We start from the raw sequence: 12,606 nt of genomic DNA, 5'->3' as shown, positions 1-12,606 counted from the left end.
AAAACAGGGGCTGGGGATTTAGCTCAGCGGCAAAGCGCCTGCCTGGCAAGCGCAAGGTCGTGAGTTCGGTTCCCGGTACTGGAGAAAAACCAAAAAAAAAAAAAAAAAAAGTAGTCCCACTTCTAGATGGGGAAAGTAAAGGTTTAATTGAGGATTTAACATGTCACAAGGTCATGTGGCTAGTAAGGGCCATTCCAGTTTCTAAAGTAGGGGAGGTTGCAGTTGTGAGCCACAGAGCTAACTCAAGCTACATGTGCTGAAGTTAGTACTCAGTTTACTAAAGCAGTGAATTTAAAAAGCAGCTTTGTCTTGAGCCTTTAGATTCAGCTTTAAAATATTATGATGCTCCATTGATCTAGTGACTTAAATATGAAAAGAACTGTTTCAGCATGACATGTGATTACTGTTCAACTAATTGATAGTCTATCTGTCGGAGGTCTCCAGAGAAGAGCCAAGCTCAGAATATTTAAGAGAGAGTTTCTTGGGAAATCTCAAGACAGTAGGAGAGAGGAAAACAAGGATAACAGAAGAAAATGAAGCCTCAGACACCTGCTGGGTTAGAGGGAGGCGGGGTGGCAAGAAAACAGACTCACTAGATGTGTGTGTTATGTGTGTGTGTGTGAGGTCCTGATTTATTATGAGGAACTGACTATTGTGATTTAGATCTACAATGTTCCCTAAAGCCTTCACGTGTTCAGAGGTGGGGCTTTTTGAAGGTAATTAGATCATGAGAACATCCTCCGTGGATTAAGCCAGTGATGAATCCATAGCCAAATGTGCCATTAAGAGGCGGAATTTGGTTGGAAAAGGAAGGTTGGGAGGGGTTGGCCTGGATGGAAACATCTCCCTGTCCAGCCCCTCCATTTGCTCTCTGCTTCCTGGCTGCCATGACTTAAGCAGCTGTCCTCTGCCAGACCCTTCCACCGTAGCATGTCAGTTTTGGAGCCAGCTGACCACTGACTGAAAATGTGACTCAAAATAATCCTCCCTTCCTTTAAGTCATGGGTGTCAGGTTTTGTGTCCCAGCAATAGGAAGGGGATGAAGACACATGCAATTATGAAGGCTCCAAAACCCCACAGACTGTCATCTACAAGCCAAAGGTCCAGGAAACCTGGTGCTGTGTTTCATTTCAAGCCCAAAGACCCGAGAACCTGAGGAGCTGACAATATAAATCCCAGTTTGAGGGCAGAAAAAGATGAGATGTTCCAGCTCTCACTGTCAGGCAGAAAAAAGAGGAACGAAATCCTCCTTTCTCTGCCTTTCATTCTGTTCCAGCCTTCCACCCATTGGACTATGCCTACACTGGGGAGGACATCCATTTACTGAGCCAACTGATTCAAATACTAATCTCATCAGGAAACACTCTCTACACAAATATCCAAATAATGGCTGATCTGAGTGCTCCATGGCTCAATCCAGTAGATGTATAAAGTTAACTACCACACAGCTACAGCAAACAGTAAACATGGCATAATTTCTAGCCAAACACAAATACTCATGCTATTTATTTCCATTCCTCTTACCAAATATATCATGTCCAGCTTTCAATGAAAATTTATAAGTCACGCACAAAGCAAGAAAAAGCACAGTGTGACAAAATAAAGCAAGTGATAGAATCAAACTCAGATATGGTAGAGGTCTTGGAATTATCATTCCAGGAATTTAAAATAACTATGACTAATACGCTAAGGAAAAGCAGGCTTTCCCTAATATGCAAAAATAGATGCACAATGCAAACAGAGACATACAAATTCTAAAATGTAAAGTAAAAGGCAACTTCAGGAATCAACATCATTGTGAGAGAAATGAATAATGCCTGTGATGGGCTTACCAGGGTTTGGGACTTTTGAGGAAAGAGCAACAACCTTGAAGATGTATTAGTAAGTGGAACAGATATCCAAGAACTGTAGCAAGATTACAAAAGATCTAACATATTTATAATTGGTAATTTAGAAGTAAGAAAATAGAAGAAAAATATTGATATAATAAAATCTAAGGATTTTAAAAAATAATAACAAGCACCAACCACACATCCAGGAAGCTCAGAAAACACCAGTCAGCAAAAATACCAAAACAACAACAAGCAACATTTATGTATATGATATTCAGAATATCGGAACACAAACACCAAAAAAATCATGAAGATAGCCAGAGAAAAATTACAACTTATCTATAGGGGAAAAGGGATAGGAATTACAGTGGATTTCCCTTCACAAACTGGTCAAGCAATAAGACAGTGGAGTGAAAATTTTAAAGTTCTAAAATAAAAGAAGTCTAGAATTCTGTCTCCAGTAAAATTACTATTAAGAATGAATGCAAACACTTTCTCAGATAAAGAAAAATGTGAAATTTATCACCAATAGGCTTGCCTTGCAAGATATGTTTTTAGAGAAAAAGGAAAAGTATATAGGCCAGGATCTCAAATCCTAAACCTATCATTTCCCTTTTTTTAAATTGATCTTAAAGATGATTGTTTGTTCAAATGAGGGATAATAGCAACAATATATGGGTGATACACCTGATGCATGAGTGGAATGAATGGACAAGCACAAGATGAAAAGGGGAGAATGAGGTCACCACATAAGAGTTACCTCACCACGTGATATTTGAAACTGGATTGAGGTTAATCCAATCCTTAAAGTTGCAAACTTTAAGGCAACAACTACAAATACTTCTGGAAAAAAGAAGTACAACTGATATGCTGATACAGGAGAAAAAATGGAACCATATAAAATGTTCAATTGCTACTAAGAAGACATAAGAATAGAAGATTTGAAAAAATAAGTGTGACAATTAGAAAATAGTTCATCCAACTATATCAATTATCACTTCAAATATAAAAGATCTAATTAAAACATAGAAATTGACAAAGTTGATTAGAAAAACAAAACCTAACGATATGGACAATAAAAAACTCACTTCAAATAGGAAGGCACAGATAAATTAAAAGTAAGTGAATGGAATAAAAATTTTAAAAATAAGTAAATAGATGGAGGAAAAAAGTATCATGCTAACATGAAGAAAAAGAAAGCTGGGACTGGGCCTGATGGTACATGAATGTAGCCCAGGTTTCAAACCTAAGCCCTATCTCAAAAAAAAACACAATGAAAAAAGAAAGCTGGATAATTATCTTAATTTCAGATGAAGCAGACTTCAGAATAAGAAAAACTCTAAGGAACGAAGACAGCCTGGACACAATGACAAGGAGTCAATACTCCAGTAAGGCATAAAAGTCTTAATGTGTAATATGAATGCACCTAACAACAGTGTGCTATTATACACTATTATAAATAAACAATCCACTATTATAGATAGAGGCTTCAACACTCCACTATCAGTGATCAATAGATCCATAAGGAAGAAAATCAGTAACAATAGAGTTAAACTGAATACAATCAGTCAGCTGGATTGGTTGACATCTGTAGACTACTTTATCCAACAACAGCAGAATCTATAACCCTTCCAAACTCACGTGGAATATTCACCATGATACACTGCATTTGGGGCCACAAAACACACTGACAAATTTAAAATTTCAGAAAGTATACAAAATATGTTCCAGAGGGGATTAAATTATAAATCAATAACAGAAAGATACCTGGAAATCCTCAAATATTTGAAGATAGAACAACATATTTCTAAGCAATACATGAGTCAAAAAAGAAATAGTGAGAAAATACAATATGTTTAATTAAATGAAAATGAAAATATGAGACAGCAAAATGTGTGAGATGCAACAGAAAAAGTACTTATGCAGAAGCTTATAACACTCAGTGCACATGTTAGGAAAGAACAAAGATCTAGATCAGTAATATAACTACCACCTTAGGAAATTACAGAAAGAAGAGCAGTATGAACCTAAATACAAAAAAAGAAGTATCAAAACATTAGAGCAAAAATCATCAAAATTGAATAAAGGAAAAAGAAAATCAACAAAACCAAAAGTGGTGCTTTTAAAATATCGATAAAATTGATAAATGCATACCCAAAATAACTGAGAAAAAAGAAAGAAGACACAAATAATTGAAATCACAAATAAAGAAAGGACCATGATTATTAATCCAATGGACATTGGAAGGATAATAAAGGAATATTATGCACAAGTCTATACTCACAAATTTAGTAACTTCGATGAACTGCACCAAATCATTGAAAAACACAAACTTTCAAAACTCACATAAAGATAAATGATAATAGAAGTTTTAAAAATTGAATCAATAATTAATGGTTTTCTAAAACATAAAGGACTAGGCCTAGATGGTTTCACTTGTGAAGTCTACCAAACAGTTAAGGAAAAGGCAATACCAATTCTCTGCATGCTGTTCCAGAAAAGGGAACTCTCCCTAATGTATCCAATGAGGCTAAAGTTATTCTAATACTAAATTAGATAATTACAAGAAAGCAGGAGTTGAGATATGTATATATCATGAATGAAGATGCAAAAATCTATAAAACTTTAGCAAATCGAATCCAACAATGCACAAATTCTACTCATACATCATGAGCAAGTGAAATTTAACTTAGGTATGCAAAGGAGGTTCAACATTCAAAGAGGCTAGTAATATAACCCACCATTTCAGGAGCCTAAAGAAAAAAAATCATATGATTTATCCATTGATACAAAAAGGGTGGTTTACAAAACCCAACATCCACTCATCTTTAAAAAAAAACCTCTCAGCTAATCAGGATAGAGAAAAACGTTCTCAATTTGATTGTTAAAAACCTAGAGTCAACAACGTATCCAACATGTAGTGAGAAACTAGATTTATTCCTGCTAAAATCAGGAAGCAAAGTAGAATGTCCATCTCACAACTCCCCTTCAACACTGTGCAGGAATTCCTAGCTAATGTAGTAAAGCAAGATAAAGAAATTAAAGGTATTTAGATTGAGGTAGAGTACATAAAATAGTCTCAGTCCAGCGACAACATAAATGTCTCTGTAAAAAATCCCAAAGAATCAACAAAAAATTACTGAAACTAATAAATGATTGTAAAAGCATTATAGAACACAAAAGCACATATACAAATGACAGTTGCTTTAATTTTTAATTAATGTCACCAGGACAACTGGGATTTAAAATTATAAATACAGTATGGATGGTCATGTTAGCACCAAAAAATTATAAAGTGGTAAGGAAGAAGTCTAACAAAATATGTACAAGTTTCTTTTGAGCAAAAATATGAAATTCTAATGAAAAAAATTGTTAAAATCTAAATAAGGGGAGAGTTACTTCAGATTCATAGAAAGACTCAGTATTGTTGATGTGAGATCTTCCCAATTTGATCTGCAGATTTAATCCAATCCAAATCAAAGTCCAAAATATTCATGAGATATGATAAAAAATATGGTGAATGTTTAAATTTTTTAAAAGTTATGGCAGTAAAAGACACATTGCTACCAAAATATATCCCTTGTTTTCAAACACACTTATCCCACCATTCTTGCCACTCTGAAACAATACTGGAAGTCCTCTTTCATGAGTGTCTTCATAAGGTATGATCAAAAATATATGAATACTGTTGCTAAGTGCCATTCAATAGAAAGACAAGCTCATAAAAACTTTATGATGTGTCCTCATGCCCCTTATTCACTGGATCTGGCAGAGTGTGGCTTCTGGCTATTCCCCAAAGTCAAAATGACCATGAAAGGTAAATGTTTTGGGTCAGTAAAGGACATCATGGCAGCCACAACAGCACAAGAAAACGCACTCACAAAAGAGGACTTCCAGACCTGCTTCAGAAAGTAGTAAAAATGATGAGAGAAGTATGGGAGAGTATGGGGAGGGTTAATGACAATGTGTCTTTTATTGTAATGAGTCTTAAAAGATTTTAAACATTCACCGTAGTTTTCAATTATACCTTATATTTTGTGGTTATTAACAGCTGATTCTAAAGTTTATATGAACAGGAGAAAAACAGAACAGACAACATAATAATGAAAAAGAGAAATAGAGTTAGTAGACAGATACTACCCACCTTCAAAGATTACATACATGACATTCTTCAAAAAGTATAGTGCTGTTGAAAGAATGGGTAGATTGAAGGAAGAGAACAGAAAATCCAAAGTAGGCTGATATAAATATACATTAACTGATCTCTGACAAAAGAACAAGACAATTAAGATGAGGTAGTCTTTTCAACATGTGACCAGCAAAGGCCATGTAGGGAGCCAAGACACCTGTTCCCACCTGTTGTGACTTACATTCACTACTATGTCATCACAGAACATGCTTGAGCCTGGGCTTCCACCTCCCCGTGGGACAGTAAGATTTTCCTTGGCCTCCCCACTGGGGTGGTGTTATGGGGTGAATAGAGAGGCGGGACTTTTGCTATCATGCAGGGTGACAAGGCATAACCCTGAGCAGTAACAAGATACCCTGGCCTCCTAGCAGAGGACTGGTGGCAGCCAGGACACTCACCTCTGTGCAGTAGCAGCAATGTGCCCTGGAGATGCCAACAGGGGCTGAGTGGAGAACCTGGGCTTCTGCCTTCACCTGGAAGTCACGAGGAAGAGAGTCTTACCCTGCCAAGGCAGTGTCCAGGAACTTCCATAAGAAAGAGGGAGTAAGCAAACCCCAAAGCTCATAACACACTGCCTAAGTATTTACGATTTGATAGATATTAGTCTTCACATCAAGGACCAGGAAAATCTCCACTTGAATGACAAAGAAAAACAAATAGATGCCAATGCTGAGGTGATGTAGCTGTTAGAATTAACTGACAAGGATTCGAATGAGTAATTACAAACTCGGTGAAAATACAGAAAGTCTCAGCAAAGAAATAGAAAGTCTTAGCTGTGAAATACAAACAAGCAAATGGATATTTTTGGACTAAAAAATACAATGACCTGAATTAAGATCTCACCAGGTAGCTCAACAGCAAAATGCAGAAGACAGGAGAATGAAATAATGGATGAAAATAGAAATTACCCAATCTGAACAACTTACACCAAAGACATTTTGTGTACCAAAAAGATCATTACAAAAGAAGAGAAAATACAATCCATAGAATGGCAAAAAATACTTACAGAATGAATCAAGTGTCTAGAATATATAAATAACTTACAATTTAGCAGCAAAACCAGAAACAACTCAATTTTAAACCGGGTGAAGGACTCATGTAGACATTTCTCCAAAATATATATGTGCATGTTCAAAGAAGCATCCTTGGTTGAAGAGTGTATAAGTGGTGTCACCATACGATGGAACATCATTCAGCCATAAAAAGGAATAAAGTCCTAATACTTACTCCAACAAGGATTAACTCTGAAAACCTATATGTAAAGGTTCATGTTTTAGATGTAATAGTTGCTTTCTTTGTAATAGCCAAAAATGGTTAACAAGCAAAATGTCCCTCCAGCGAATGGCTATACAAATTGTAATACATTTGTACCATGGAGCACAACTTAACAATGAAAACCAACTATTGATACCCACAGAAATTTGGATAGAGCTTAGGGCCTTACACCGAGGGAGAAAGCCAGTCTCCAATGTTCACATGCTGTGTGATTCTGTGGAATAAGTGTAGGACTGGAGGGAGTGATTATAAAATGGTAGCAAGGGGAGGTCCCTATGGCAACAGAATAGTTCTATGCCTTCGTTACATATGTTTACCTGTGTACTACACTGGCAGGAGCTTGACATATGCATTGCACCAGTGTGGAATTTCTGGGCTGGCTACTGTACCATCCTCAAAGGTAAGATGCAATCACTGGGGAAAACTGGGAGAAGAGTTCAAGGGATTTCTCTGTACTGTCTTTGCAACTTCCCACTAATCTGTACCTGAAAATGAAATGTAAAAGAAAATGAGCAACTGACTAGAAGGAAGTACATATGACAAATGCCCAAAGTGCTACTATTTATATATCAATTAGGGAAAAAAATACTTGCTCTGTAATTTAAAAGTTAAGAAATAATTAAAGGACAAAAATTCAACTAGTCATTATATATTTGCAATAACTTAGTATGTGTTTAGAAAATCAAAAAAGAAATTAAAGGAAAAGCAAATTTAAACTGAGAATTTATCAGATAGTCCAAAATTTAAATAATTGACATTAGCAATGTAGGGGTCAGTCCCTCTTATAATTTCCATCAATATGGTAGTTAAACTGGGCTAGATTTTTTAGAGTCGTCTATTAAAATTGAGAACATTCCTTCTCCCAAGACTCAGTGATGCCACCTCATACCTCCTAGGGACTGTTCCTAGGTGCTCAGGAAGCAGCAAAGGGCTATCTGCACACAGATGTTGCAGGTGGGGCAGCACCCAGCAACAGGGCAAGTGTGTCCTGAAGGTGACTCCAGACAGATCCAGGTCCTCCTTTCCAGAGAGCACAATCGCCTGTCCCTCTGCAGCAACAGCTGAGGAACAAATCGCTGGTTGGGATAAGTCAGGCAAAGCAATGGGCTCTCACCCTCTCACAAACCCCAGGGAATCAGCGCTGTGTTCTAGGGGTAAAGCAGTTTCATTCAACCAAACCTATCCATCCCAGCAAGCCATCAGAAATAAGACTAGGGAGGCTGGGCATGATGACTCATGCCTGTGATCCCAGCACTCAGGAGGCTGAGGCAGGAGGATTGCTGTGAGTTCGAGGCCAACCTGGGCTACAAAGTGAGTTCTAGGCCAGCCTAAACTGCATTGTGAAACCGTGTCTCAAAAAGACAAAAAAGAAAAAGAAAAATGAAAGAAAAGAGGATTGAGGAAGAGATGCCTTCACTGTACCACACTTAATTGATTCAAGAGAACTTACTTTAACACAGGCAGGAAATTTGAGAGTAGCTGAGGGGGTGGGGTGGGGCATTTTCCAGCATTCCATACCACCAGGCTTTAGGGAGAGAACCCCATGTCTGGCTCTCTTTGTGGGCTTTGTTCACTGATATCCCTCTGAGTCCTGAGGCAGGAAGCTGTTTCCCACTGTGACATCTATAAAATATGCTGCAGTTAAGACAGCTGAGATAAAGGACAAAGGTCAAGCTGAAAGTGACTATTTCTGTCAAAAGAGTGGGGGGAGCGCACTTTGTGGGTCCCAACACAGTTAGACAAGTGAGAAAATGAGATTAAGGAAATGTCATAAAAGAAATGAAATTTATTTAAAGGTCATAGACAATTGCCCATCCTGCCATGAAACTGAAGAGGTGCACATGGGAGCCATCTCGAGGCCACTGTTTCACCCATCAAGGTCGTTGCGAGGCTGCTGTTCACACTGACCTGACAGGTGTGGCAGATTTATAGAGCAGTTTGACCACGCAGACGAGGAGCCCAGAGGCCTCCACCCCTCCATCACCCTCTTGCTCCTCTAGGAATTTAGGCTGAGAATGTAATCCATGAGGGTGTATGCCCAAAGGCCTGTGCCCAGCTGCCCAAATCCATAGCACTGGTCTTCGCTTGAATGAATGACATGCCAGGTATTGGTGCTCCTCGGGGTCTTTCTGCCCTGGGGTCTCTCCCTGAAGCACTCCACATGCTCTAAAGTTCCCAACTGCCAGCCCATCACCTCCACAGTTCTGCCTCACGCTCATACCTCCCTCTCGTGTCCCCAGCCACCTCTTAGATGTCCTCAGTGGGTGCTCAAGAGTGGAAGCACCTTCCCTTCTCTTTCTTCTCCCTCTCCTCCTCCTCCTCCAACTGCCCCCATCACAAAGCACAACACTACCATTGTTATGGTTGGAATGTGCTTCCCCTCCAAATTCATGTTGAACATGAATTCCCAACCCAACAACACTGGGAGAAGGGGCGTTGGGGAGGCAATGGAGTTACAAGAAGTTTGCCCTCATTAGTGGGATTGGGTGCCCTTCAAAGGCTTCATGGAGGGAGTTTGTCCTATTCTTGCCCTTTCACCTTCTGCCATAGGAGGACACAATGTTTTCCCCTCCAAGGTACACAGCATTCAAGGTGTAACCTTGGAAGTACAGATTGGGCCATCACCAGACAATCAGCCCACTGGTGCCTAGATCTTTGTCTTTCCAGCCTCCAGAACTGTGCAGAAAGAAACTTCTTTTCTTTATGAATCACCCACCCTCAAGTATTTTGTTATAGCAGCACAATTAGAATCAGAGATCATCTCCCTAGCCCCTCTAGCCAGACCTGCAGGCATTGTTCTTGTCTCCTTCCTGCTCCTCAACTCCCCATCCACTTCCAAAATCTCTCTAAGATCCATCTGCTTCTCTCCAGCACCACCATCCTATCCTCTGCTACTGCCCTGACCCAAGCCACCTGTGTCCCTCCCCAAATGACCATTACTGACCCTTCCAAATGGTTTCTTCCACTGTAATCTTGCCACTGCTCCAACCTGCAGAGTCCTCTTCCTATAACAAAATCCCATCTTGTTTCTCCACCATGTTCAACCCTTCAGTGGCTTTCCATTCTCCACAGGACTAGCTCAGGTTCATGTTCCTGGCCAGGCCTAGGGGGATCCCCAGGCTGCCCTTCCAGACTGACCTCCAGCCACTTCCCTTTCCCCCTCACCCTTCTCATATTTCTCCCCTCCCTTCTTCCTGCGTGCTGTGGGGGACACCACCTGCGGTCCCTTTGTCCCCATTAGCTACATGACCAGGCACACTGATGAGCCCATCAAGAGCTGCTGGCAGTCTGTGGACAAGCTTCATACAGAAATGGTACCGAAGCAAGAAAGACACAAAATTCTTAGGACATTCTTAAACGTCCAGCACATTTCCTACCTAGCAGGTACTTTTTCATACCTTGCTCATCTGTGGAAAAGTAAGCTCTGGCAGCTTGGTTTTGAAATCTTGCCATTTAACTGGCACTAGTGCCCCTCCCCCTAGACTGGTCCTTCCCACCTCCCACACACCTCCTTCCTGCTTTCCATCACCACCTACACTACTTCCAGCAACACCAAGCTACAGCAGCCATCTTAACTCCAGGATGTACAAGAATAAAGAGATCGGCAGCCAAGGCAAGAGAAAGAGGGAGAAGATAGTTCACAGGACGGTTGCCAGCAACCAGGAGCAAAGTGAAGGCCAGGAAGAGGAGGGGAAGGCATTAACCAGATGACTCAGGAGGAGAGCGCTGGGAGGAAGGGAGCTAAACACTAGCCACACACTTCAGGATCAATGGTACCCGTCAGGGAAACAGAGGAGCACCTCAGAGTGGCTGAGGTCAGAGTGGACTCACCCTGACTTACCCGGGGCAAATTGTGGATCCTCTTTGCACCATAAGTCACTGTGTCTGGCCCATGGTAGTTTCTCAATAGATGTCATCAACATGGGGTGTGTGGAGAAGGCAGAGGTCAAAGTAGGTACAGACTTAGTCTTCCCTTCACAGCCTCCTTTCTTGTCAAATGCCCACACTCATACTTAGGCCAAACTGTCTGCTACTCCCAGCACACTTATTCACACCACTAGGCCTTTGTGCCTGATCTTCTCTACCTAAGAGGCCTTTCCCCAATTCCTACTTCTTTCCTGCCCCTAGATCCACTTAGCATTCAAATGCGCTCAAGTATCGCATCTCCCAGGAGCCCTTGTCACCACTATAGCAGCACTTGTTATCAACACAATTTGTACTACATACCCACCTTCTGGTCCCCCCGCTGCACCCTGGAGGGTCCTCTGGGCAGAGAGAGGTGCTCCTGGGACCCAGCACCTGGCTTGACACCCAACACATACCTACTGTGTGCTCGGTTAGTGATCTAACTAATTAGCTAAACCCCACCTTTACTCTGAATTCAGTTGCTGCTTTAAAAAGAACATTATTTAGACTTGAAAAATTCTATTAAGTTTTTTCTACCCAGTAAACATATATATATGTGTATATATATCTATATAGATATATGTAGATATATATAGATATAAACACAGACAAATCACTGACATTTTTTTCTTTCCTTTTAAAATGTTGTCTGGAAGCCCACTAGACATGGCCTAAAATTCTTAAATTAAATACCTGATGCACTTTAAGCAATAAGTGGACATTCTTGCAATACTCTGAAAAATAGTGACAGCTGTCATTTATTAGGCAGCTCTTCTGGTCCAAGCACATGCTAAGTGCTTACATTCATCACCCATGTGTCCTCAACAGTGCAGTAATGTGTAAAATGTATCCCCATTTCATAGATGAGGAGTCTCAGGAAAGTTAAAGCCTTGTTTGATTTTTGTTTTTTTTTGGTTTTTCTCTGGTACTGGGAACCTAACTCACGACCTTGCGCTTGCCAGGCAAGCACTTTGCCGCTGAGCTAAATCCCCAGCCCCCTTGTTTGATTTTTGATAAATGCTAAAAATCAAAGCAGGGATTCAAACAAGGGTTGCTCTGACGCTTTATTCTGTGTTTTCTCCTCTGAGTCCATCCTGTTCTGTTTAAAAAGCAGACACCATTTCCACCAGGTCCTTCCGGTGGCCTGGAACAATTAAGCCTCAATGACACTCCGCCGAGGCCCTAATGCAGGGCCTCATCCAGCTGCATTACCTTGATTCCCCAGATCCAGACCCAGTAAGGGACCTGCCCTTTCATTGACCCAGATTTACAAGAGAAAGAGAACGATGCCAAGGTACCTGTTTTCTGCATCAAAGACCGCATCCCAGTCCCCAGGACCCTCTGGGGCTTCCCTATGGTGCAGGTTTCCTGGCTGAGACCGCCAGCCGCGTGGCCACTGCCCAG

General features: G+C 40.4%; 1 protein-coding gene across 7 annotated transcripts in view; it reads right to left on the bottom strand.

The window, feature by feature from the left end:
* Frmpd2 (FERM and PDZ domain containing 2) overlaps positions 1-12,606 on the bottom strand; it is a 115,817-nt gene extending 103,211 nt beyond the window's left edge. For 4 of the 7 annotated variants that reach the window (XM_013508799.1, XM_013508803.1, XM_013508805.1 and 1 more), the window contains exons 1-2: positions 11,138-11,321; positions 6,420-6,494 (exon numbers count right to left, since the gene is read on the bottom strand). In XM_013508799.1, coding sequence (XP_013364253.1) covers positions 6,420-6,494; positions 11,138-11,219 — 157 coding nt within the window. In that variant the 5' untranslated portion in view covers positions 11,220-11,321. Of the gene's footprint in view, positions 1-6,419; positions 6,495-11,137; positions 11,323-12,500 lie in introns of those variants that run through there. The other 3 variants (XM_013508802.1, XM_013508801.1, XM_013508806.1) reach the window with 3 other exon arrangements.

The sequence above is a fragment of the Chinchilla lanigera genome, unplaced genomic scaffold (assembly GCF_000276665.1).
Source record: "Chinchilla lanigera isolate Chin_1 unplaced genomic scaffold, ChiLan1.0 scaffold00155, whole genome shotgun sequence".
NCBI classification, from domain to species: Eukaryota; Metazoa; Chordata; class Mammalia; order Rodentia; family Chinchillidae; genus Chinchilla; species Chinchilla lanigera.
Note: the sequence above shows the minus strand (reverse complement) of the source record. Positions and strands in the feature narration are given on the sequence as shown.